The 26553-nt window shown below is 37.4% G+C and overlaps 2 protein-coding genes across 7 annotated transcripts in view; one reads left to right on the top strand and one right to left on the bottom strand.

Annotated features, from left to right (window-relative positions):
• Positions 1 to 15997, bottom strand: part of tshr (thyroid stimulating hormone receptor) — a 44007-nt gene extending 28010 nt beyond the window's left edge. The window contains exons 1-3 of one of the 2 annotated variants that reach the window (XM_073855594.1): positions 15563 to 15959; positions 5037 to 5108; positions 67 to 141 (exon numbers count right to left, since the gene is read on the bottom strand). In XM_073855594.1, the coding sequence (XP_073711695.1) occupies positions 67 to 141; positions 5037 to 5108; positions 15563 to 15726 (311 nt within the window). In that variant the 5' untranslated portion in view covers positions 15727 to 15959. Of the gene's footprint in view, positions 1 to 66; positions 142 to 5036; positions 5109 to 15562 lie in introns of both variants that reach the window. The other variant, XM_073855595.1, reaches the window with a different exon arrangement.
• Positions 15998 to 22543: 6546 nt separating this feature from the next.
• The window catches only part of LOC141350451 (centrosomal protein of 128 kDa-like), a 67049-nt gene continuing 63039 nt past the window's right edge, over positions 22544 to 26553 (top strand). For all 5 annotated transcript variants that reach the window (XM_073855592.1, XM_073855591.1, XM_073855590.1 and 2 more), the window contains exons 1-5: positions 22544 to 22700; positions 23067 to 23240; positions 23325 to 23416; positions 23487 to 23608; positions 25190 to 25311. In XM_073855592.1, coding sequence (XP_073711693.1) covers positions 23085 to 23240; positions 23325 to 23416; positions 23487 to 23608; positions 25190 to 25311 — 492 coding nt within the window. In that variant the 5' untranslated portion in view covers positions 22544 to 22700; positions 23067 to 23084. The remainder of the gene's footprint in view (positions 22701 to 23066; positions 23241 to 23324; positions 23417 to 23486; positions 23609 to 25189; positions 25312 to 26553) is intronic.

Genomic DNA, 26553 nt, shown 5'->3' with positions numbered 1-26553 from the left:
ATAGGACTAGTCTAATCCCTGTCCGGGAAACCGCCCCAAAGGGTTTATCAGCATTCTTTTACTTACATATGGGTTATTTTCCTCAGGTTGTAGAAGGCATGCTTCTCTAACCTGCTCAGAAACACATCCACCGAAAGATAGCTGAGGAAAGAGGGAAGTTTTTTCTAAACGTCAAATTATTTCATGCAATTCGTAGTAGTAGTACAACAACAACAACAACTTAATAATTGCTGAAATGTTTTTATCATTTACAGTGATGTAAAAGCTAATATGTTTGAAAAGTTGATCACTTTTCAGAATCACCAGGTTCTCTGCGCATTTTCCCACATCGATCACAATCTCCAGCATTCTAATCATTGACACATGTTCCTCATCATTCAGCTCACACTATTGAAGCAGCACTCAGTCAGCGTCTGGTCTCGTTTAAACAGGTCACTCATGTTTGTTTCTACTTACCTAACTCTACTTACCATTGCAGGAATCAAAGTTTATATCTCATTGTCGTCCTCATCTGTGTCTCTGCAAGGAAAGGAAAGTTAATCATCTTTTATATCTGTGACTGTCAAGAAGTGTATGTGTGAAGCTATACCTTATCTCATCTGTTTATTCCATCATTATTCATCCTGCCAAATCATATAATGTGCCGTTTACCTATTTAACTGCTCATGTTCAATAAATACTCACCTGTTTCCCATCTGTCTCATCTGTTCTACCGAGAACCACATGCATGCCTGTTATGATGGAGTTAAAGAACCCCTCACATCACCTTTCCTCTGCCAGACAGATCCATCCTCTCCAGTACTAGAAGCCATGCAAATGGACACAACCTGCATCCCACTATCAGAACATCAACGGGGCTGACCCACAGGCTATCTGTATTGTGCTTCTACTGGACAACGAATGTCCCATTCGTCCCCAAGAGCTATGGTAAGTACAGTTCAACCCAAATGTAATGCACCACAAAAGTAATGCTCCCTTTCTCTGACTCTTCCATTACAGTCACAGCCCTCATTGACTCTGGGTTAGCCAACAAATTTTTCTCCTCTCTACTCTGCTCCAACCTCCAGATCCGTAAGAACCGGATCCCACAGAGCATCAAGGTCCAATCCGGAACTGGAAAACCACTCAATTGAACATCCATCCATTTCTGTACCATCGACATCACTCAGACATTGGGATTGTTGCATAGGGAAAACATCAGTCTTTTGGTTTTGGAGAATTCAACAGCAGATGTCAACCTAGGGTGACCGTTGTTGATTGAACACCATCCTGAGGTCTCTTGGGACACCAGCAAAGTGAAGAGATGGGGCAATCACTGCTTCAGTTCCTGCTTTCCTCAGTTACAGCTTCATCGATTCGTCCACTGCTACTCCATCTACTCCACTACCACTGAAAGTCCAAAGGTAGATCAGCAAACCACAGGAATACTTTGCCTTTCATGATGTCTTTTATCCCAAGAGAGCTTCCCAGTTACCACATCATAGGCAATGGGACTGTGAGGTTGATCTTCAGCCGGGTGAACCAATGCCAAAAGGTAAAATCTACCCACTCACAATCCCTGAACAGGAGGCCATGAAGAATTATATTGAAGAGGCATTCCAACAAGGACATCTGGCCTTCGACTTCCCCTGCAGCATCCTTTTTCATGGACAAGAAGAATGGCGGTCCCTGTCCCTGTATTAATTATCATGCCCTCAATGAAATCACCACCAAATTCAGATATCCCCTTCCTCTTGTCCCAACAGCCCTTGAACAACTTAGAGGAGCACAAATCTTCACTAAACTCGACTAGCGGTGATGAATGGAAAACTGCATTTGTGACCCCTATTGGCCACTTTGAATATTTAATCATGCCGTATGGCTTAGTTAATGCCCCCTCCACTTTTCAAGACTTTAGGCATTCCATTTTCAGAGATCTCCTTAACCGGTTTGTATTAATCTTTTTCGACAACATACATATCTTCTCAAAAGCCCCAGCCGAACACCACCATCACGTGAAGAAAGTTCTCCACCATCTCCTCTCAACTCTGCTTCAACCTCCAATTCCGTAGGAACTAGATCCCAATAAGGTCCAATCCATAACTGAATCTCAAGGCAGAAAATGTGAGTTCCACTGGCCAAACATCCAGTTCCTGGAGTACAACATATCGCAAGGTTGTGTGAGTATGGACAAGAGGAAGTTGAAAACCATTAATTCCTGGCCAGTTGCTTTAAAGGTGCCCTTCCTCTGGCGTTTTTATTGTTTTAGACTGTTGTCTGATGTCTACTCATGATGTTTGCATGATTTTTACATCCAAAAACATCAAAAGCAATAAGTAATAGGCTATTTTGTACCCTGGTTTTGAGGCTGGTTAGAGAAGTGATCCGTTTGAATGGGCGGGCTGCATTGACGACTTGGAAGTAAACACCCACTGCTATTATTGGATAACCGTTTTTCGTTCAAACTAACTTTCAATTTAATCTCATGTGTAATCAGTTTAATGTTAAGTGAGTGTCTTAAGACACAGTGTCTTTCTTACACACGCATATTTTATCATAAACCCTTTTGACACACACACTCGTGTATTCTATCGTAAACCCACGCACAAAAACACACACACACACACACACACACACACACACACACACACACACACACACACACACACACACACACACACACGTACACACGTGTCTTTTATCGTAAACCCTTTCGATGCGCGTGTAGCAGCGCATGCACACACACACACACACACACACACACACACAAACCCTTTCGACACACGTGTAACGAATGCACAAACACACACGTCTTTTATCACATTCGATGCGTGTGCATCATGAATTCGCGTGAATCGCGTCCCTCTAAAGAGAACTCATAGTGACACAAAGTACTAAAGTGTTTTACTCGCACACACGAGTGCGTGTCTTTTATCATAAACCCTTTCAACGTGTGTGCAGCATGAATTCGCGTCCCTCGGAAGAGAAAACACCGGCCACTACAGTGACACATAGTACTAAAGTGCTTTACTCACATAAGCTGCGCCATTCTGTCCGGATCCGCTTTTTAATCGCAGTCTCTCTTCAAATCCAGCGTTCTTCTGAACATCCAAATATGTAGCAACTGTTATGATTCCCTCGTTTAATAGGAATGATGTCTCTCGACGAAAAACAATGGCCCGATTACGGTACAGTTGACGTTTAGCCATCCTTGCTCTAACTTGTTATGAAAACTAACTCAACTACACGTAATATGTGGGCGCGGGCTCAAGTTGAAGAGCTCATGAATATTAATGACCTTGATCAGTTCCACGTCACACTGATAAGAGTTTTAAACTGACCTGATTTCTCCGCTTATTTCTTTTCAGTGGCTAGAGCTGACAGAGGAGGCGGAAGTTAATTTTCACATTCACGACACAACACAAACACACATGGACCTAACACATATCAAAAAATACAAGTAAAAACGGTTTTATGTGGAAGGGCCTCTTTAAGTATCAAAAGATCAGCAGATGTTACTGGAGTTTGCACATTTCTACTGATGCATCATTGATAACTACAGTTCCATAGCCCAACCACTTACAACTCTCCTCCGAGGAAAACTAAAAAACCTATCGTTGACCCCCGAAGTGGACCAAGCCTTCCAAACACTCAAGACTTCCTTCTGTTCAGCACCCATCCTCATTGAACCTGATCCCACCAAGCCATTAATTGTAGAAGTGGATTCATCATGAACCGGTGTCAGATGTGTCCTTTCACAGCAGCAGGGGAATTCACCTAAACTTCATCCATGTGCCTTCTACTCACACAAATTCAGCCCAGCTCAAAGGTTTACATACTACCATGCAGAAATCCTCTTCTACCATGTATTCCATTACTTTGGCATTCCTGAAGACATTGTGTCTGACCGAAGTCCTCAGTTCATTTTCAGGATATGGAAATAATTCTTTAAACTCCTAAATGTGACCTTAAGCCTCTCCTCAGGTTATCACCCTCAGACGAATGGACAAATAGAATGTAAGATTCAGGATGTGAACCGCTTCCTCCGAACCTTCTGCCATAGCCACCAGAACTCCAACCGCATGCACTCCATGTATTCCATATATCACAGTTTAAACCATTTCACATACCCATCTCTCTTTCTCTCTCCACAGAACCTGGTGAGAAAGAAGTACCCCTGATGGGGTGTACAGAGTCTGGGAGATTCTGGATTCTAGAGGGGTTTCAGCTTTAAAAAAATTAATGGACCGGGGGTGAGGTTGGGGGGGTCGCTGAGTTGCTGTTCGAACAAAGAGCTGAAATCCTCCTTTGCAAAATGTATAACGTTTTATACTGAAGTAAAGATAAAAATCATGCATTACCAAAATTAATAACTCATTTATTTATAGTATATTTTCTGTAGGCATGTAAAACCAGATTTTGGCGGATTGTTTTACTTCAAGAGTTTGCCTGCCCATTTAGTCTTAATAATTAAAGGTTAATTTTTTTCAGGACGTTCTTAAGACCCGGTGGCAACTTGTCCATGACCCGGTACTGGGTCGCAACCCGGTGGTTGGGGACCTCTGTGTTAGAGTACCTAGTGGATTAGGAAGGTTTCGGACCCGAGGAACAATCCTGGGTCCCAAGAGAAGATATCATTGACCAAAAAGTGTTCACAAACTTCCATAATACCCACCCAGAGAAACCCGCTTTATCGTTGTCTCTGTCTCTGCAAGGAAAGGAAAGTTAATCATCTTTTATCTCATCTGTTTATTCCATCATTATTCATCCTTTTAATCATATCATCTACCATTTACCTGTTCAACTGCTCATGTTCAATAAATACTCACCTGTTTTGTATATCTGTCTCATCTGGTATATGGTACCGTAACAACAGTGTATTTTACTACACTCCATCTAAAAAATAGCTAATTTGGCTTTGATTATGCAAGCAGTTTTGAGAAAATTATTTTACAGTTTATTTTATTTATTTTTTTTATGGAAAAGTGCACTTAAAAGACATAGTAACTTGCTCAAATTTGGTCTCAAATAATAGAAGTAAATAACCCCTCACTCACATTCTTGAGATATTCACCAAATTTGCAAAGGCATCTTGAGGAACTGTGGTCAAACTTGTCTCATAGAAGTTTCTGAAATTAAAAAAATGATCACATTCAAACATATAGCTGCTGGCAGTTAAAAAGCATTTTAAATATATCCCAATCATATCTTTGTTATTCCATCATAACTTTTGGTCACTAAAATATTAATGTTACACATCTATCCCCAAAAATGTACCCTCATGTCATTCCAAACCCATAATACAGTAACAATCAGAGGTGGGCTGGCGGTTGGTGAATTCTTTTCTGAGGGTTGCAAATTCAAAATATGTGCTTGGAGTGTCGTGTGTGGCTCATGTCAAATTATGTGTTCGCTGCGTCATGTGAATCTATGTGCATCATGACACACATGATAAATGTGTGTGCTAAATGCATGTTTTGACGAGCTTTGCGTCGTTTGCCCTCAAAAAAGATGTCACCGGCCGCCACTGATAACAATAATAAATCTCCAATAATAACTTTTTAAGGGTATGCAAAGCTTATAATATCTTATCAACTGGCAAACTGTAAAGGAAGTTATAAGTGTAAACATTCAGCGAAAGCCAAGTGAGACTTTCAAGTCTATGTGCTCAGCCAAGGACGGCCACGGCCCAATTTAAACCCTGATTTAAAGCTATGCCAAGGTAACCTAAAGCAGTTCGGATGATTTAGCTACTGTATTTAATATATCCAACCTATATTTTATATAAACCACTCAATTTAGATAAAATTATATGTAGAAACAAATGGCAATAGAAATAGTAAATATTGCAAAAAAATTGATTATAAATAGATTACTCCTGTATAGGATAATAGAATAGGAAAAGGGTTAAGATTAAAATCTCGCTCATGGCTTGGGTAAGATTGTGTTCAGAGGATGCCAAGGCTTACAGAGATAGACTTTATATGCTTTGAAATGTAAGGGATGGACCTGTGGTAGCTCAAGAATGTATTGTAAGCTTAAGAGCGTGCCTCTGACCCAAACAGATCCTGGACAGAGAGGACGAGCCTAGACAGATCTTGTCGTGAGGTCTTGAGGCCATTAAAGTGTTATTCTGCTTAATGCCTGTTTTCTCCTTGAGTGAATGGATCAGTTCTTTGAAGTGGGAAGTTTAAACAAAATCATCTGGACGTTAATCGTAGCCAAGTGTTTCAGCTGTTTTTGCCACAGATAAAAAGTCACCTGTTTGACAGCCGGTTTGCATAGAGACTATGGCCAAAACCTGAAATGAATTGTTAACATAACTAATAATGATGTCAAATTTTTGTTTGTAAAAGCATATGATGAAACTGCTAGTCAAAATCAATCTGATCTCACATTTCGGTGAAATATTCACGCATTATTTTGCTCAGTTTTACGTGACATTGTCACGTATTTCCACCATTTTAAGTGCCCATGCCACGCATTTCTTTTCCGTATCAGTTTCACATATTGGTTACTCAACTGTTTTTTGTATTTTTAACTCATTCGCCGCCAGCCTTTTTGAGAAAAGTTGTCCACCGGCATTTTTGTGATTTTAACAAAAGTTTCACAAAATTCCTTGCAGGAAAAATGATCTTCTATAAATATATAAACATACAAATTATATCAAATTAAAGAACACACCCTCTGCTTTCAAACAAACAATAAACAAATAAACAAACAAACAAAATGGGGAAAAAACGTTTCATTATATATTTACTTTTTCCACTTAATTTAACCACTGAAATATGGATATTTCTCTTCAAAAATACAACATTTTGAGTAAAAAGCTTAAAAAATTGCGTTTTTGTAAAGGAATTTATGTTAGAGATCAGACTCAGAATGACTATCAAACATAAAGGCAGTTCAAATAAATCATTAAATCTTTTTAACTTCCGTTTTTGATAAATTCGGTTTGGTGCCATCCAGTGGATAAAAGCGGTATTACACTTTCACTTTGAAATTCGTCCAGAAAGGCATATTTATTAGTTAAATATTAACTCATAATTGACGAGATAACTCGTCAATGGCGGTGAATGAGTTAAACAATTGCCGCTTCGGTTTGCGATTAGATTTGCTGTTTGCGTTAGGACGTCAGTTTAAGTATTGGTTTACACTATTTTTCATATGCTTTTTAAAACATTCTCGCCTGACGTTAGGGTCAGAGTTGGGTTTGGGCAAGGATGTCATTTTATTTAACCAAAAGTTGTTCTAATCCCGCATGTAAAATGGTGGAAATACGTGATAATGCAGCGCAAAACTGAGCAAAATAATGCATGACTATTTCACGTATTTTGTGAGATCAGGCTGGTCAAAACAAGTAATTAAAGGTTACATTTAATGAGCTAATTCACAACCCAAAGCTGGCATAGGTAGGAAGGGAGGGTCACTCTGTCAAACCCCTTCGATTTACACCAGCCTTGTTTCCTAAAGAAAATCAGTCCTTCAGTTAGTCTTTCAAGGAAGAAATCCTTGAAAGCAAAGCTGGTTTGGATGGAGGTAAACCAACATTATTTGTAAAGGTGGAATAAACTAATGAACCCGTAAAGCACTTCACATTCTGACTGAGATACATGGCCACAAAGTGCATGATTCTCGTTGTGTCTCTGTCTCAATATAATTTATTCTGCAGTACAAAATGTTTTAAGTGGTATAAAACTGAAATGAGCATGCACCGGACTAACATGAAACAGGACAACCATTACTAAAAATGGTAACATAATTGAAGGGACTGGCAAAACACCACAAAATGCTGGGTTATTTTGAACCTAGCATTGGGACAAAAGAGGATAAACCCAACTCGTTGGATTTTAACTGACCCAATTCTGTGTTGTTTTAAACTATTTTTGGGTTAAATATTGATGGTTTCATCAGACACATGCGCGTTGCCATGGTTACGCGCCTGGTCTGAAGTTAATTTCCGCTCTGTTTAGTCTGACTAGCAAATAAACTGACCTTGTTATTTAAAATAATCTACTCTAGAAGGACTGTTACTGTACGTTCACACCGCCGCCGCCGACTTGAGCTTCCAAAGTTACTGGAAGTCATTCATTTACAATGGAAGCTGGCTTCTCTCAGCTGCAAGGAGCATCAAACCCACCTGCGTCGCGTTTTGGGCATTTTGAGCGTCAGAGTGTCAATCAAAAAGTTGAAAGAAGCTCACAACAGCTATGACGTGGTTCAGTACAAGCAGCGGCAAAACGCCAGCAACCAATCGGAATATAGCCTAGACGTTATTTGCTGGCTGATTCCGGAGAAACATACGATTAAACTTTCGTTCCTACCAAAACATTAGTTCCGAGAAAACAGACTTCAGAGCAGCCAAAGCATCAACAGGCTTCCCCGTACTTTTTGACAAGCGTCCTTGACCGGGGAGCCTGAGCTTCTTTGGAAGCTCAAGTCGGCGGCGGTGTGAACGTACAATTTTTTATACGTTTCTTCTTTACGGATGTTTACCGGAAATTACGTTGGGGCCACAAAAGCTGTTTGTTTTTGCTGTTGGCACTGAAATCATCTATAAACATTTTCTGAGTTAAAGGTGTAGCGGACGATTTTCTCGAATTTTAGAAAAGAACCGCCTTCTCTACTTTTTAAAAAAATGCATTTGCACAACACTCCTGATTGACAACTAGGAAGACCAATAGTCTTTATGTTCCACCCGGAAAAAGAAAATCCTCCGCAATACCTTTAATTATGCCAATGGCTGGGTTTGTCTCTCTTTTGACCCAATTGAAAATAACCCAGCAATGTTTGGGTGCACACAGCAAAAAAAGGGAAAAAATGAATGATATATTTTCACAGTTAATTATTAATTCATACTTTTTATTTCAAAAATCATAAATGTACAATAGTTTACAATAAAATTAATACACATGTAATTTTTCAAATCCATTATTATTTTTCTCCATTCCAGATATGTAATTTAAAGTGCACGGAAGACTCTATTAACATAAACTAAATTAACTATTTCATATCATCAAAATGTTTTAAAAGCCCTCCGAATATTGTCCATGCTCTGCACAGACCTCTTTTCATTATTGCAGAGCTTCGGAAATTGCACACACTTGAGTGGTTTACATGAGTGGGCAGAAAGTAAATAATGTACTGAATTGACAAGCCAGCTCTCGGAAATGGCTATATGTAGAAAGCCAGCAGTCATAATATGCAAACTTAGAAGAAAGCCATTATTATTATTTTTGAGTTATGTAAGACCTTACAGAGAAAACTTACTAAGGTTTCACTTTATTTTACAGTACATGCACTTACGTTACAACGGATTTACAGGGTATTTACCCAACAAAATACCAGCAAATCCATTTAAGTCTACTTAAAGGCATAGCTCATCCAAAAATGATGTATGTGATTATCTTAAATTTTTTTCAGATAAACACAATCGAAGTTATATTAAGAAATGTCCTGGCTGTTCCAAGTTTTCTAATGGTAGTTAATGGTGCTTCTGATTTGAAGCCCAAAAAAAGTTCATCCATCCTTCACAAACGTAATCCACCCGGGGTTAATAAAGGTCTTCTAAGGGCAATCAATGAGATTATATAAGAAAAATAATGCGATTATATAAGAAAAGAATCTATATTTAAAACTTTTCCAACTACAACTTAAATAACTAGCTTCCGGTAACTGACATGCGTTCAAAAAGGAGTGCGTTATTCTTTTTAATGTGACTCATTAAAATTAAATATAAAACTTTACGTATAAAAAAATTCTGCATGAAGTTAAAGCAACTTGGTTTTGCAAGTCAATTCAACCTTCGATTTTAAGTTTTAACCTGTGATAAGTTGACATAACTTATAACAATAAGTTATAACAATAAATAAGTGGAAATTGTTTAACTTAATTTGTTAACCTAAACCTAAATACATATGTTGATTTGACATCATTTTTTACAGTATGTCCCACAATCTTATTCTTTCATCTAAGTTTGTTAATTATGGCAGATTGACATTTTCGTGGACCTTGTTAAAGAGCTACCGGTCCAGATCTATTTTAGGTGGTGTATTTAAAGTTACATTTATCCGTCCATCTCCTATTAAGCAAAAGGAAGGAATGTGGTGCTCTACATTGTGTTGGCAGTGCCAAGAGGTGGCCTGAATTGAAGCACTCATTTGGGTGTAATTTTATGTGATGGTGCTTGACAAGGCGAGATGGAGGGATGAAAAAGTCGTAAGAGAAGAGCCATGGAGGAATGTTCTTTAAGAGCTAAACAAACCCAGCGTGTGTGGATCAGAGCGTGGTATGAGGCACTAGTCGCAAGGAGTGCTCAGCATTGACTTATTGTATGGATGTGAAAGAAACAGAGACATATTGAGAAACTTGAAAATAGAAAGTGGCAGACAGCACAAAAAAATAACTCGTCATCAGTCTTTTTTACTTTCTTTTCACTTGAGGTTGCTGTTGGTTACTGCACATCTCATATTATTATAATAAGATTTTGACACTTTGATATGAAACCATGCAGCTGAAAATGAAAATTTGGAGGGAGTTTATACAGAATATTCCCTTTATATTGCAAGAAAGTCTTAGTGTAAATGTAATGTAATGTAATGATAGATATGCAGTCTAAATGGAAGGACACTTTTTAGCCTTATTTAAAGGGGCAATAAGTAGGATTTACCCCCATCTAGTGGTGGAATTGTATTTTGCTTTCAAACGAACAGTGCTTTCTAGCGCCTCCCCTTTACAAATGCGTGTTGCAATTACGGTAGCCGTTATGTAATCGCTGATCTCCTTGTCCGTTGCAGCTAGTTCACGTGTTCTGAATGAAAACGCATTGTGGAAACGCGTTGGTAAGCTGGTGCTTTTTGTCCCTCTCTGCTATTATAGTTTATCAATACGGCGGAACGATATGGATGCCTTCTTGGACTTACCCGTTCAATCTAAGTAAAGAGAAGAAATTCTAAGCTTACAAAGAAAAGTCAGATCAGAAGTCATTTGACACCAATGAGGACATATTTATGAATAAAGACATTTACTTTGATTAATAAAACACTTAAAATCCTACTTTTTGCCCCTTTAAAAGCTAAATAAACAGCTATGGAAGTGTTTAGGTATATCTTGTGTTGTCCTGCCCCTTCTCCACTGTGATTGGGTGGCTGGGTAAAAAGTGACATTGACCAGTTGAGTATTTTACCCAAAGTTGAAAATTTTTTAACTCTGTGCGCTCAGCGTGAACAAAACCTGCCCACTGCTGCAGTTTTTGAAAAGCGCGGTGCTTTCATTGGTAACAACTAAAAACAACCCTTCCTGATTTTTTTTGCATGTTTTTCACACTTTAATGTTTCAGATCATGAAACACATTTAAATATTAATCAAAGATAACACAAATAAACACAACATACAGTTTTTAAATGAAGGTTTTAATTATGAAGGAAACACACATGGCCCTGTCTGAAAAAGTGTTTACCCCCTAAACCTAACAACTGGTTGGGCCAGCAACAAATGTAATCAAGCGTTTGCGATAACTTTACAGCGCTGTGGAGGAATTTTGGTCCACTCATCTTTGCAGAATTGTTGTAATTCAGCCACATTGGAGGGGTTTTGAGCATAAACCGCTATTTTAAGGTCAATAGGATTGAGGTCAGGACTTTGACTAGGCAGGTCCTATAGAGGGTATGCACATGACGTCACTGTTGGCGAGAGGGACTGCGGTTACGCCCACTGAGTGGCAAAAGACAGAGCGGCAGCATTTAAGTGTGAAATCAGCAAAAACATGGGGAATGCGCGTCTAAATGGGAAAAGGCTGTTGTGCGATAGACTGTACTAACAGGTTAACAAGAATTCAGAGCTATCGTTTTACAGACTGCCAAAAAATACCGAAAGGAGAAGTTAATAGATCGTTCATTCCAACGTCCACAGACCACAGGTGGGTTGATAAGTTGTAGGGTCACTATCAAGAAGAGGTTTCACTTTCTACTTAAAGGTATTTTTTCGAGTATTTGTATTTTATCAGTGTTTTTCTTTGGAAAACATACATTCCAAAGCATATTATCATATTTTTTACGCTATTACATTTCATAAAGTTTTTGTTTTACATTTAATATTTAAGTACATTAACGTATTTTTACTCAAGTAAAAGTACACAATTTAAATGTAATTAGGTATTAAACAAATTTTTATATGCAATATTAAAGAATACACAGTATGATTATATGCTATAGAATGTAGTGAAGTAATGTTTTTCCCAATACAAACACCCTAATAAAGCACAGATGCTTGGAAAATGTAACTAAGGATTGTCCACCTCTGCTATCAAGTCCAACTAAATTCCATTTAAGCAATAGGCAGTTTTACTGCCATTTTCGCAGCACCTGCTACAAAACCAGCCATTTTGTTGAACATTTGCCACTCAACAGCGCAAGTTTCGCCGTGGAAAAGTGACGTCAATGCATACCCTCTATTGAAGTGATTTCTTGATTGCAAACAGGTGTGGCAGTAATCAGGCCTGGGTGTGGCTAGAGAAATTTAACTCAGGTGTGATAGACTACAGTTTAGTTATGATTTAACACTTTTTCACACAGTGCCATGTGGGTTCTGATTTTGTTTTCACTTCATAATAAAAACCTTAACTTATAAACGACATGTTGTGTTTACTTGTGTTATCTTTGATTAAAGGGACACCATGAAACTTTTTGGCCACTAGGGGGTGCTAGACACGTATTTTTCACTTCTAGCGCCCCTAGAGCCCACAAGCGCCGCAGCACTGTCGCAAAGGAAAGGAACTGGCCAACCTTAAAACTAAACTAAAAACTAAACATTTAAAATGCTAAACGATCAACATTTTGAGACAACAGGGAGAAACGCAGTCATGTTACAACTTTCTGATGAGGAACTCGTCGTGGCAGAAGCCATTTCTCAATCTGAAGGTTGCAGCCTCCGGATGTCGTATTTCTAAGCCGTATACGTCATCAAGACTGTCTTATTTCACAATATTAACAATTACAAAGTTGACTATTATACTTAGTTAATCGTAAATTGTTGCAGTATGCTTATGACTTGCGAATGTAATGCTCAGTTTACCTTAATAACCCAGGCTTGATGACGTGTGCAGCCTGCATATTTGACCTCCGGAGGCTGCAGCCTTCCAATTCAGAAACGACCAGACGTATTTCCTTGCCTTTTTCCAAACAAATATTGTTGCATCCTCTCTCTCTCCCTCGCCACCAGGATTTTCCGCAATGGCGCTCGTTATTCCTCTTTTTTGTGTGAAAATCGCTCCAAATCCAAGTAAACCGATGTGGTCCAAGCAGACCTAAAGGCTGCCGCTTTGTAATACGTCACGCGAGTGACAGCGGAACGCAGCAAATGAGGAAGAGAGAAGAGAGAAACGCTCGGATCTGATTGGTGAATGAATAGGGTTTGGTTTTACACTGTGAGCAAGTTTGAGTGCTATAGCATCCTGGATTGTAATGTAAATATCATAGACACAGTAAAAGAAATGTAAATACGTGAACACAGCATCTGAATACAGGGAACTATATGCAATATAATCGCCGTAATTTATAAAAAACATCGCATTTATGTATGAATCAACAGTTTATATAAAAAATTGCCTTAAAGGGGAATCGAACCCGGGTCGCCCGTGTCATAGGTCCGTGACACTAAAGAATGTGCCACAGTCACATAATAGAAACTGCTCTCTACACTCCTTAAGTAGCCTCCAGCAAAATTCACGTTAAAAACAAATTGTGTGGAGGAAGTGACGTATGCCGTAAAGCAGTCGAATTTTGTAGTTTATTTTGTGCTCTGGTTACTACCAGAAACCCTAAGTTTTAAAATACGAGTAAAAGTGATACAGACCCCGTCAGGCTATGGTAGACATGTCATTCAACCTATTTAAAGTCGATGTACTATCACAAGGGTCTTGAAAATTTATTATGAAGGTTGAAAAATTACATGGTGTCACTTTAATATATACATTTGTTTTATGATCTAAAACATTAAAGTGAGACAAACATGCAAAGAAAAAATCAGGAAGAGGCCAACACTTTTTCACACCACTGTAAAGGTACCCATTAAGCCCTTGTACCCTTTAAGCACACTTTCAACTTTGATGTCAAATTATATAAATGGCAAATCATATATCATATTTTATGCAGCTCATTATTTTAAGCAATCCAGTGATTTATTAGTTCACTAACATTTTTGTTGCATGCCAATCACAATTGTCAATGTTGAGTTAGCCCCATTTATGTGTACACTGTCTCAATAGACCTCACACAAAGACATCCAAAAACTTTGGTGCTTCAGGACCCTTCAGAAATAAACACATTTCTGCAACTGTCAGTCATTTCTTTTATATATGCATTAATATTATGTCAAATAAGAGATTAATGTATTTTTATGTGTATGAACAAATAGATTTTATATCATTTTTCTTTAAATGGAAAAATGAATTTTATTAGCTTGCACACAAATCTAATCTCAGAATCAAACCATAAGCCATAAAAGACAGATTGCCAAAGAATTAAGCATGTAAACTACAAACACTAAATATTTTGTGATTCATTTTACATTCATTTAAAAACAAATACATAATTAATTATTTAGAGTAGAGCAGTAAATTACCTTTATTTTAAAAATTATTCACAATGGAACCATTTAAACCCATCTTATGTGTTTTAATGAGGAAACTTTTTAATTATAAACTTATAGATTTTCTCAGTTATTTAAAGATAACACATCTTTGTGTGTTTTCACCTTACCAACCTTTTACCTTACCTTACTTACCTTAATATATCACACACCATAAAGCACTATTAAACAAGTCTGCTATCTGTGTATCATTTGTTCTCACCAAGAAAATAAAAAAGAGAGAAAAAACTGTCGCACCTGTCCAAAAATCTTAGACCATATCACCGTAAAAATGGTCTACTAGCAAATCAGTTTGAAAGTAAAGAGTTCATGTTCATTAGGGATTTGAGACTTGATTTAAGTTATTTGTACAGGTGATGAGCTAGCAAACATTAGTAAAAGGATTTTTTTATTTTTCCTTGTCACCCAATAAATATAATGTTTTTGACTTCTTTTAAAATACTTTTTTTTGATAGTTTGTGATTAAATCATGATGTGGGCTTACTTGGAACACATGCACGTTTAAATGGTGCCAAAAGCCCAGACTTTTGACTTTATTCATAATATCCTTATTTTGTATTAAAAAATATATACATCAACTAATTAATACATTTTTCAAATGAGAGTAAATCTTGTATTTTAACAAACTCTTTTTCTTATAAACCATCTTATTATCTATACATGATAAACACCTAAACCTATTTTGGTGGGCTTTATGGGTACACTTATCTGCAATATTGGTTGAAATAAACCCCAGTCATCACTATTTATGGGTACATTCACATGGATGAATGTTTGAAAATTATTTTAATATATATAAGTGTCATGGCATTTATATTTGACTATGTTAATCATGAAATAAAGTAGCCTAATCATTTAAAACAATCGTGCAAAAAAAAACACCATGAAATATATTTACTGTTGTGTATAATGTTGAGCATAAAAGATGAATACTTACAGTGATTCTGTTATTGACGGAAACGTAGGAATAACATCAAGGTCCGTGCATGAGACAGAGAAGGATTTCCACTGAGAACATTCGCAACCACGAGGACATGACAAGAAATGTCCCATCACAAACACAGGTGACAGCATCAAAACTAACAGCACGCGTGTCGCCATAATATCACCAATAAAGCCTTCTTTATCCACGGCACTAAACTGAATGTCTCCTCGCTTGGTGTGTAAACTAAAATACTAGTTGCAAAAACTTTGACAAGCACTTTGAAAAGCTCAGGCTTGCTGTTATGTGAGAGCCCTTTACTGAGTGAGAGAGTCTGTGCGTGTGGTGGGCGGCTGAGGCGCTCTTGTGGTTGCTATGGGAACTGAAAAGTTATTTCTATCACAAGTAAAACAGTGCTCAAATCACATCCTTTATAAGAGCAGACTTGTGAATCAAAATAAATAACCCCTATAGCCAATATAGTGTAAAATGACGGAGATTGACTCAAGCCGCGAGGGCGCCAGTTCCCATTATTAAAAAATATCTTTAGACGTAGTGTTTTGGCAATTAATGTGACACTTTGGGATAGCCTATTTATAAAGTTATGATTGAGTATGTATGTTTTTCTGATTTATTTCTGAAAGACAAGGTTTGAACTTCTTTATAGCCTGTTATTTGTGTTTGTTTTTCGTACTAATAACTGGCAACACTGGGTGACCAGCACCTAAACTGAAAGTTATCAAATAAGGCTCATCATTTAGTGGGTCCATGTTACTGTATTATTGCTGACTGGATTCTTTCTGTAAGACAAAAGCAGTAGTCATCATGATCGGAGAGACAGCAAGCTCAAATCGCGGCAGTGGCAGCTAGTAGTGGCACTTCCGGCATCAGTAGTGGCACTTCCGGCATCTGGCTCATTTTGAGGCAGCTAGTGGCACTTGAGGCATTTTTTGTGGCACCTCCGGCATCTTAAGGCAGCTAATCGTGGCACTTCCGGCATCGGACTCATCTCGAGGCTGCTAGTGGTGGCACCGTGACTTTTTGAGGCAGCTTACAGTTTTTGTGTCATTTAGGGCACTTCAGCGTTGCATATTTGTACCAGGTGCCGCTGTTTGTGGATACTAACACTGATTGTGTGTGCTTGCTGTCATCATTTGTACTTGTTCTTTGCGCTCTCTGTGTAGTTTGCTGTTAAATTACGCGTTTTTTGTGCTGTCGTAATGTTTTCGCGCTGGCTGTCAGTCGTGTGTAGGTGCGGGCATTTCGAGATGCCTCGGGTGACGCCACTCTTGGCACTATGAGGCATTCGCGGCCGTTCATTTAATTCACGCGGGGTGTGGGAATGAATGTGCGCGTACGCTGGCTGACAGTCTTTTGTAGGTGCGGGCACCTCGAGACGCCACGGTTACTCTTGAGATGCCACCACTCTGCCCCCCGGAACAGAAATAATAGAATTCTACTTTTCTCACTTTGTTCATCTTATCTTTTTATTTTAGCGGGCAGACTGAGAAAAACGTGGCTAAAATATTTCTAATTTATTTAAACAGTATTTTAAAACCAGGAAACACCCCTCTTTTATTAATCTTACAGTATTGTAATTCTTTTGTCTACCGGTAGGTGCCCAAACGGGAAACGCCGGTGCCAAGGCTATATCAAGTTCTAATATAAGGCGTTTTATGTTTAAACTGTTTTTTAAAATAAAAAATACCATACTGCTATTACTTGTCTTTGACCACACAGGGTGGAGATTCACATGTACCCCAGGCCCAGCACTGCAGCAGTGTACATTAACACCTGTGATTTTAGTGTGAATAAACGTTCAATATAAATTTTGAATGACTCTTTTTAGTTATTGCAGGCGCGGAGCTATGGGCGGGCCTGGGCGGGCCTGGGCGGGGTTAGATTGACAGCTGGCCCGCCCAATCAGAAATATAAAAAATACTACTCTGTATAGTTAGACATGTATACTACTTTATGTGGTGTAAAAACAGTAAAATTGTAAGTAAGCCTGATAACTATTTAAAAACTATTAAAGCAGTTGAATGTTGCGTTATAATGAAATATTCCCGAGCAGCTTTCAGCCATGATCACTTTGAGAACTTTTTTTGCAAGCAAGTAGAAAACGTATTTTGAATAACAACACGTTATAAATATGTGCTACGCGCTTTCCTCTCAATAACATAAACACACAACAAATATGACAGCGGGGTAAAAAATAGAAAGAAAACATCTGATCACAGTGATGTTGTTTGATAGCCTACCGAGAGCCATACCAGCTCTCTAACTCAGCACTATAAGTCACGCCACGTTTTTTGCTACACTTTATACAATATAGCCTATTGCTTTTAAGCAACAAATAGCCTATCATAACAACCTATAAGCCTACTGTGTAATTGAGACATTAATTTAAGAAATGCATTAAAGCAGAAAGACGTAGGCTGCGGAAATATAGTGGGTTCACTTCAATCCACACCACAGACGTTCTTGGTTTGCTTCTTATTTATTAAATCGAGGCAATTGTTTGATCAAACATTGCTTAATATTAAGATACAATTTATACAAAACGAAATTCACTTTAAAGAAAGTCTTTCTACTACACAAACCTCGCAAAATCGCTTGCCCGACGTCCATTACGGCTATGGCGAATTCCTGTCGGGCTAAAAAAAATGATGCGCCTTGGCCGTCGGGCGGAGGAAAAAATATTGTAATGTGTTTGCATTCTCTCAGATTTAGTTAGGTAATTATGTTGTATGTAATTCGGCGTCATCTTGTTAGCCATTACTATCCTCACTAACAAGTGAAACTGTCAGGAAATGAAGTGTAAGCATTAAATCCATTATTCCTTTCGTTCACGTCTGATATGCGCGCTCCTCGGCTCCGCTCTTCACGAGTAGGCTTGCTCTTGTGCTCATCAAAAAGTATATTAAATGTTTATTTATTTGTCATTTCGTTTAACCCCAGAGTCTAACATTATTCTAGCAATTCCCTTTTTCTTTCTTTATTTAGTAAGTTAACTTAAATATGTGAGAACGAAAATATATTTTTAGTGATTTGCATGAAGAGAATATGATGTTAGAAGCTTCATTTTAAGCATTTAGTAGCCGTATTTATTTAAACACTTTAATAGGTTATTTAAAAAAGTATAAGGTTTTTTTGGGTTCATTTATATTTCCTGTCACTGTGTGCAGGTTCTTTTTGTAGGCTATGAGAGCCCAATATTTTTTTTTACCAAAAAGGCTTAATAAATGTCACGTTGCATTACAATTTAAAGTATCAATAATGTCAAAAATGTGACGTGCAGTTCGGGTGTGTGTGTATGCTGTTTAAATTAGTGTTCTGAAGTTTTGACGAATTTTATAGACTTGTTATAGTTTCTTATTCAAAAGTGACACCCATAGATTCAGGCCCACCCGGACTTAATCCATGCCCACCCATATGTCACGTTCTGCATCCGCCACTGAGTTATTGTGTTGTAAATTTAAAACTTTTAAAAAATAAGTAAAAGAAAAACGTCACAGTTTGTTTATCAGACCAAACAACCAAGATATGTTTCATATCCACAATTGATGTTGCAAAAAGAGCATTATGTGTACTAATGAGTGGTAGTTGTGTCACTTTATGTACTGTAAGTGAAACATTCTCATTCTCCTCACCACCACAATGTGCAGGTTTGTATCATGCGAATTAAGAGAATATATAAAATATTAAGATAATGTAACAAAACTATATGTAATTATACCGGCACAGAATCATATACAGTAACAATTAGTTATTGCTGTGACATTCCTGTTATTTTCGAATTTCTTATTACCTATAGGCTACTCTTGATTGTGCACTGTTTTCCTCGTTCATACTGTTTATTGAGCAACTGTACAATTTATACAATTTTCTATTTTGTGTTTGTTTGTATGTATTTTACTGCAGCATATAGCGAATACATATTTTATTGTCTTGATTTAATTTACTGTAAAGTAATCTATTGTTTCTCATGCCGTTTTTCTTGGACACAAAATGAACGAAAATTGAATTTCTATTGTAACAAAAATTATGAATTAAAGTGATTAAAATTATGTGTAAAAACTAAACTCAAATAGAAGGGTTAAACCAAAACTGAAAATTATTTCATCATTTATCTACTTTCATGTCTTTACAAATCTGTATTACAGTTTAATCTGCAGAACAAAAAAGATATATATGAAACATTGACAACCAACAACTCGCAGGGGGCACAATAAGTAAAAGCGGTAGGTTTGTGTTTGGGGCACCTGCCGGTAGACAGGAGAGTTGCATTGCTGTGATGTTGGCAGGAGGGGGGAGCTTCCTGGTTTTGAAGCGCTGTTTGAATAGATGGGAAATGTTTTAGCCACGCGTTTCTCAGCCCCGCTAAAATAATAAGATTAGATGAACAAAGTGAGAAAAGTAGAATTCTATTATTTCTATTCCGGGGGGCTGAGTGGTGGCATCTCGAAATGCCCACATCTACAAAGGACTGTCAGCCAGCGTGCGCGGCACTGCGCACACATTCATTCCCACACACCCCGCGTGAATTAAATGAACGGCCGAGAATGCCTTATAGTACTGCCAAGAGTGGTGGCACCCGAGGCATCTCGAAATGCCCGACTGATAGCCAGCCCGCAAACATTATGACAGCACAAAAACCGCGTAAAACAGCTGGTACAAATATACGACGCTGAAGTGCCACCCCTAAATGACACAAAAACTGTCAGCTGCTTCAAAAAGTCACGGTGCCACCACTAGCTGCCTCAAGATGAGTCCGATGCCGGAAGTGCCACGATTAGCTGCCTTAAGATGCCGGAGGTGCCACAAAAAAGATAAGTCCGATGCCGGAAGTGCCACTACTAGCTGCCTCAAAATGAGGCTGATGCCGGAAGTGCCACTACTGATGCCGGAAGTGCCACTACTAGCTGCCTCAAAATGCGGCTGATGCCGGAAGTGCCACTACTGATGCCGGAAGTGCCACTACTAGCTGCCTCAAAATGCGGCTGATGCCGGAAGTGCCACTACTGATGCCGGAAGTGCCACTACTAGCTGCCGCTGCCGCGATTTGAGCTTGGCCCTACTGGATGATCGTGTCGTCAAGAGTATCAAAAAACAGAAAATAACTCTGGTACAAAGATGTGGAACAGTTGGGTTTAAATGAAATAGCCTATGCCAAATATGTTATACATATCTCAACAGAACATAAGCATTAAGAATTCTATGTTATTTTATTTAGTTTAGGAGTTAACCTTTAACAACGTCATCATAAAAACATAAGAGCACTAAACAAAGTTCTTGTTTGGTATTTTGTAAAATTCTTTTTCATATAATAGGCTATTGCTTCATAAAATGATTACAATAATAAGCATTGTTGCATGAAAAATAAATAAATAATTCCCCCTCAGTCAACAGTCCCAGTCCATCCTCAAAAACAGACAGACAGAGTGAGTACCCAAAGGGTTAAATAGGAAAAAGGTTAAGACCGAAGTAAAAATAAAGTATAGGCCTAAAGTCGCCATGTAAATAAAATGAAAAACTGTAATTTGTGTTGTAATATTGTGATATTTTTTACAAATTACTTGTCTGTGAGCTTCTTTATTTAAAAACAATTCATGTGCCCTCATAATTCATGTGGTGGTCTTTTTTCATATGTAGATAAAACGGCTCATTATAAGGTAATACAAACAATACAGTTCATTATGTAAGGTCTTTATACACCACTGCTAATATAGTTATGTTATATTGCATTTCTGTCAAGGGATCCTCATAAAAGTTACACAATGCACCTTTAATCCCTTATCTTGTGTTTGTGCAATACCCATATGAAAATCTAACTAATTAGTAAATATGCTATGTAGGCTATATGCTATGTAAATTGATTTTTTTTTCTTTTTTTACATTGTTTTGAGGTATAAGAAGCAAGATGCATGAATAATTGGAATGATGGTTGTTTACTGTAAGTTTTAAGTTATGGAGAAGGGGTGAGATTAAATAAGTTATTTTCTTCTTCTCACTCCTTTTCGAATTGGCAAAGGACATTTGATATAGATTTATGTTTGTGTGATTTGTATACTTGAATTTATTTTTTTGAGTGATGTTCTTTTTGCATAAATTCGAAATAAATGCTTGATATGATATATATCAGAAATGACAAATATAACAAAGTGTGTTTTCAATAGTTATATTAAAGTAAATAGCCCTAAAATATACCAGTAGCTATAAAAGCCAGCTTCCCTAAAGCTGGGGACACACCTAATGATTTTCGCACAGATTATGAAAGTAATTTGATCATAACGACTTATCATGACTAGTCTTTTTCAGGGGGTATTGCACAAAAGTAAAATAAAGAAAGCCACGATAACAGCTTAATCCCTTAATTTGTCCCTGTTGTGCTCAGTATTTGTTTACAATCACAGATAAAAATCATTTATGCAAAAAAACTCTCTGTGTGTGTTGAGTCCAATCTTAAAATGTTAGGTGTGTCCCCAGCATTCAGTCTTTGTGTGCACCGTATATTCATTTATTTTCCCAGCTAACACAGAACGTTCCCCTAACGTTAGTTTTTGGTTACTTTATTTTTGGGAACTAAATAATACCGTTGTGGGAACGTTATTTTTAGGTTTTATTTTTGCAACCATAAAATAATGTTCCCATGACGTTGTAGAGTGGTTATAAATAACCTAAAAACAACTTAAACAGAACGTTCTAATGGTTATTTTTTGGGAACCATAAAATAACGTTCCCAGAGTGGTTATTTTTAAAATAACATAAAAATACGTTTTAAAAATACGATATTAAAGCATAATTAAATCCATATTCCTTTAGTGTGTTATGACATCATGTCTGATCGTAAAGCATTTTCTCAACATAATGACACACATTATTGCTTTAATATATTAGAAGTTTAATATAATGTTCAATATAAGAACAATATTAAAAAATTCAGAGCAACATTATTCTGTTTAAAGCGCTGCTAAATCAAGGTTTGGTACTGCGCGTGAAACGGCGACGCCGCTGTTGGCAAAAACTACTTTTCCCATGATTCCTTGCGTTTGTTGTTTTTCTGTTAGGCGGCCAGTTCAAGTTGCCATAGCAGAGGATGGCGGTGCCTCACACTCATCACATACGTTAACCGCCAGTCTGCTGGGCACAGGTGGGTGCCGTTTTCTATCCTTTTCCAGTTTATTTTGCAGTGCTGTTCGATATTAAACATGCAAACACGACTTTCTAATATTCCGGAAGGATAAGAGAGCTAGCTGCAATCATAAAGCTAATTAGCACGATAGTTTATCGTCATCTCACTGATGAGTGAAGAACTTTGATTTAAACAGATCGATCGTTTCATTACCCAGATGAGCGATCAACAGCATTAAACAGTTAAATAACATCAATACTTGCTCGTCGGGTGTAATTACACTCATCTAGCAGCTAACGTACGCAAACTGTTAACCTTACTGCGTGTATGAAGACAGGAAAAGATGGTTTTTGATTTCAGATTAACGCCGTTGTTTATTTTCAGCCTCCGGATCATGTCAGCATGGACTCTTCCAGTGAATCTGACATCTATGACAGACCCAGAGGGCATCGGTCCCGGGTAAGAGAGAGCAGAATGAGACCTGACAGCAGGTTTCCCAGGGATACACATGTTTCTGATATATCCGAGAAAATTGACACTTTGGCAAACACTCTACAGGTAAACTGCACACATACACTGAACGAGGATAATAGATATACTCTATGTATGTTTGGTGACTTACATGCTTGCTTATTGGTGCAGGACACAAGTCGAAACCTAAACAAAGTGGATCGGATGTTGGGCCAATACAGGGAACATACAGATGACCAAGCTGAAGCCATGGCGACCCTGAGTATTGCTGCAGTTGTCTCTGATATCAGATAAGGGTTTTGTTTTGATATTATGGCTTTTGTTCTAGCTGAGGGAGAGCTTAGAGGAATCTGTCCAACAGCTGCAGGGTCAGCGTCTGAGAAGGTCCAATGGGGGACGAAGCGCCTCTCTCTCCACGCTGCACACCAGTGACCTGGACGATGGCGACGGCTTGGGTATGGCACAGACTATAACCTCCTTGATATATGTATTTTAAAGGGGTCATATGATGCGATTTCGTGTTTTTTATGTCTTTAAAGTGTTAAAAGCTGTTGAAAGAGATATTCTTTTTAAAATTGAAGGCTTATCCATGCCTTCCTAAGGGGCGGTTCACATTTTATGTCTAAAACCAAGCCACTTCCCCTCTTTTCCAACATGCTTTCGATGACACATTCTGAAAAATTGAAGTATTTTCAACTGGCATGCGAGTCGCATGTAAAATGTGTGGTGAGATCGTAACAAGGGCGTAGTGAGCTTGAACCTGCTTACGTCACAAGTTATTTTTTGGACCCAACATCCAATAGGAAAATTCAACTGCAGTAGCCACCGTTCAACCTGAATAGGGCAGCACTCAGACGTTTTTACACCATATATTGTAGTATTGAAACACTTTATCTCCAAATGTCAAAAAACTAACTAAAATCAATGAACAGCACTAATAAAGCCCCATTCTTACAGATCATCAACTAAAAAAAGTTGGTTTAGGGTTTAGTTACTCTTTAAGAAAAGTTGAACTTTATGCAAATTTCGGGAGCGACTACCAATGAGAACGAAGCAGTGGAATTCACGTCATCCTTTTCTTTTCAGTTACTGGGGTGGATGGTACTCATTTGTTTATGACAAGGATATTTAGAAACGCCTCATTGAAAGAGACGAGCAAACACAACGATAACGTCGCTGGCTGTCTGAACGAGGGGTTAAAGGGATAGTTCACCCAAAAATGAAGTTTTTGTCATCATTTTCTTTTCGTTCGAGTCTGTTTACATGATGATATCAAACTTTGTCAAGTCCTCAAACTTTAAACTTGTTTGGGATTGGGGTTAGGGTATTATATTTGGTATAATATAATTTCTGTAAGATCTAACACTACTGATTTGTACTAATGAATGATCCACCAAGGATCCCGTGTGGGGCTTTAACAAAATTTTTCTGTTGACTATTTTTTTAATCATTTTTTACAATTGATCTATCTGTACATACAGAATATAAACTTGGCTTGTTGTGGGTTTTTCCTATTTATGAGCTGTGAAATTGTGACAAAATGAAAAATACATTACATTCTAAAACGTTTGTCTATGTTGCTGAAACCATCTATAAATGTTTCAAAAGAGTAAAAACAGCACCAGAATTATCTTGCGCAAACTAAGATATAATAAACGCTCTTCCCATGTTAACAAATTGTGTGTTTTTTTTTTGGGGGGGGGCACATTTTGTTATCATTTCCTATTTTTGAATCGTTTAGATGTCTTTGGTCCATGTTGCAGTTGGCTTGTTTGGGGTACACTAAGGTTCAGGTTTGCAGCTTTCAGACTTACTTAAATAAACTCCAATTGAGCAATCGCACCGGAGTTTAATTGAACCAAAATCTGTCAAGTATAAACAAAGTTTTAAACATGCATGCAGTCTAAGTGTAACTATTAAAATTGTTCAGTGATAGCTTTTTTGTATCAACCATACACAATCTATGGTGTTTACTTCACAGTATGCAGTAAGCTAAACATTACAGTAAGTCTCTTTTTGTCTTTTTTGTCCTGTAGAAAGGAGGCGATACTTCCCAACGTCCCCTCTGAAGGATTATGGGAGTGTGGGCACAGGTAACAGAAGACGATCCAGATCTGTTGCTGTGCATTTCAGAGACTCTGCTCAATCTGAGGAGCAGGTACGTCTGTTTACCTGAGACTCAGACCTGTATAAGTTATAAAAGAGGGTATGTTTCACCCTAGGGAGCCGGAAAGATGCAATGTTAGTTTCTTGTTGGGGTTGGCAATATTACTGAGATATAATATTCCAGTAATTTAATATAACTGTAATGATATTAACCACAAAGCAATTCATTTACTGGAAAGGATGTTACATCACTAGTGGTAATGCATATTTTTTCTATCCATTAAGTTAATTAATCCTCTACTAATGAAAGGCACTTCATCCCTTTACACCCCCCACATCATCATTTACTCATTATCATGTTGTGGTAAACCTGTATGAATTTCTTTTTTCTGATAAACACAAAAGAAAAGAATTTGATAAATGATGGTTAGCACACAGCTGATTGTAACCATTGACTTCCATAGTAGGAAAACCAAATATGATTGAATTTAATGGGTACCATCAACTGTGTGCTTACCATCATTTATCAAAATATCTTCTTTATCATTTATCACAACACTTCTATAATATTGGTTTTCCAACTATGGGAGTCAATGGTTACAATCAGCTGTGTGTTTACCATCATTTATTCAAATATCTTCTTTTGTGTTTATCAAAATAAAAACACTCATACCTGTTTAGAACAAGATGAGGATGAGAAAATGATGACATAATTTTCATTTTTGAGTGAACTATCCTTTTAAGTGATTTTAGTGATTTTTCATCTAGATGAATTGGCTGTAGCCTTAAAAATGTCTTGTTGTGCCACCATGATTTATCTTAAATGTATTAATTTCCTTAACATGCTTACAAGTTTTCTGTAATTTATTTGTTTAGAAACAAAACATTTGCCTTTTTTATATACAATTAATCATCTTATATGTTTGTTCTATAATTTCAAAGTTGCCTTTATAAGTGTAGCAACAGACGACTTGTCCTGTAAATCACATAAAGCTGATTAAAAATTGTTAAATACCATTCACTTAAGCATACTGTATCAGTAATTCATATTTCAGCCACAGAAATTAGAGATTTTATTTTTAATTTTATACAGTTCATTTCTATTATTGGTTACACCACATGATGAGTGGTCACTCCAAATGACAGAGATTAATAAGCAATACATTTCATAAAAAATAGATTTAAACCAGATTTTATATAAATTTCACAGAATTTTCATAAGCACAAACATTTAATAAACATTTGTAAAAAATAAGTGCACCATTTCATTTAAAGTTGCTGTGTTAATTTAAGG

The sequence above is a fragment of the Misgurnus anguillicaudatus genome, chromosome 18 (assembly GCF_027580225.2).
Source record: "Misgurnus anguillicaudatus chromosome 18, ASM2758022v2, whole genome shotgun sequence".
NCBI lineage: Eukaryota > Metazoa > Chordata > Actinopteri > Cypriniformes > Cobitidae > Misgurnus > Misgurnus anguillicaudatus.
This window is presented reverse-complemented; position numbering and strand designations above follow the sequence as displayed.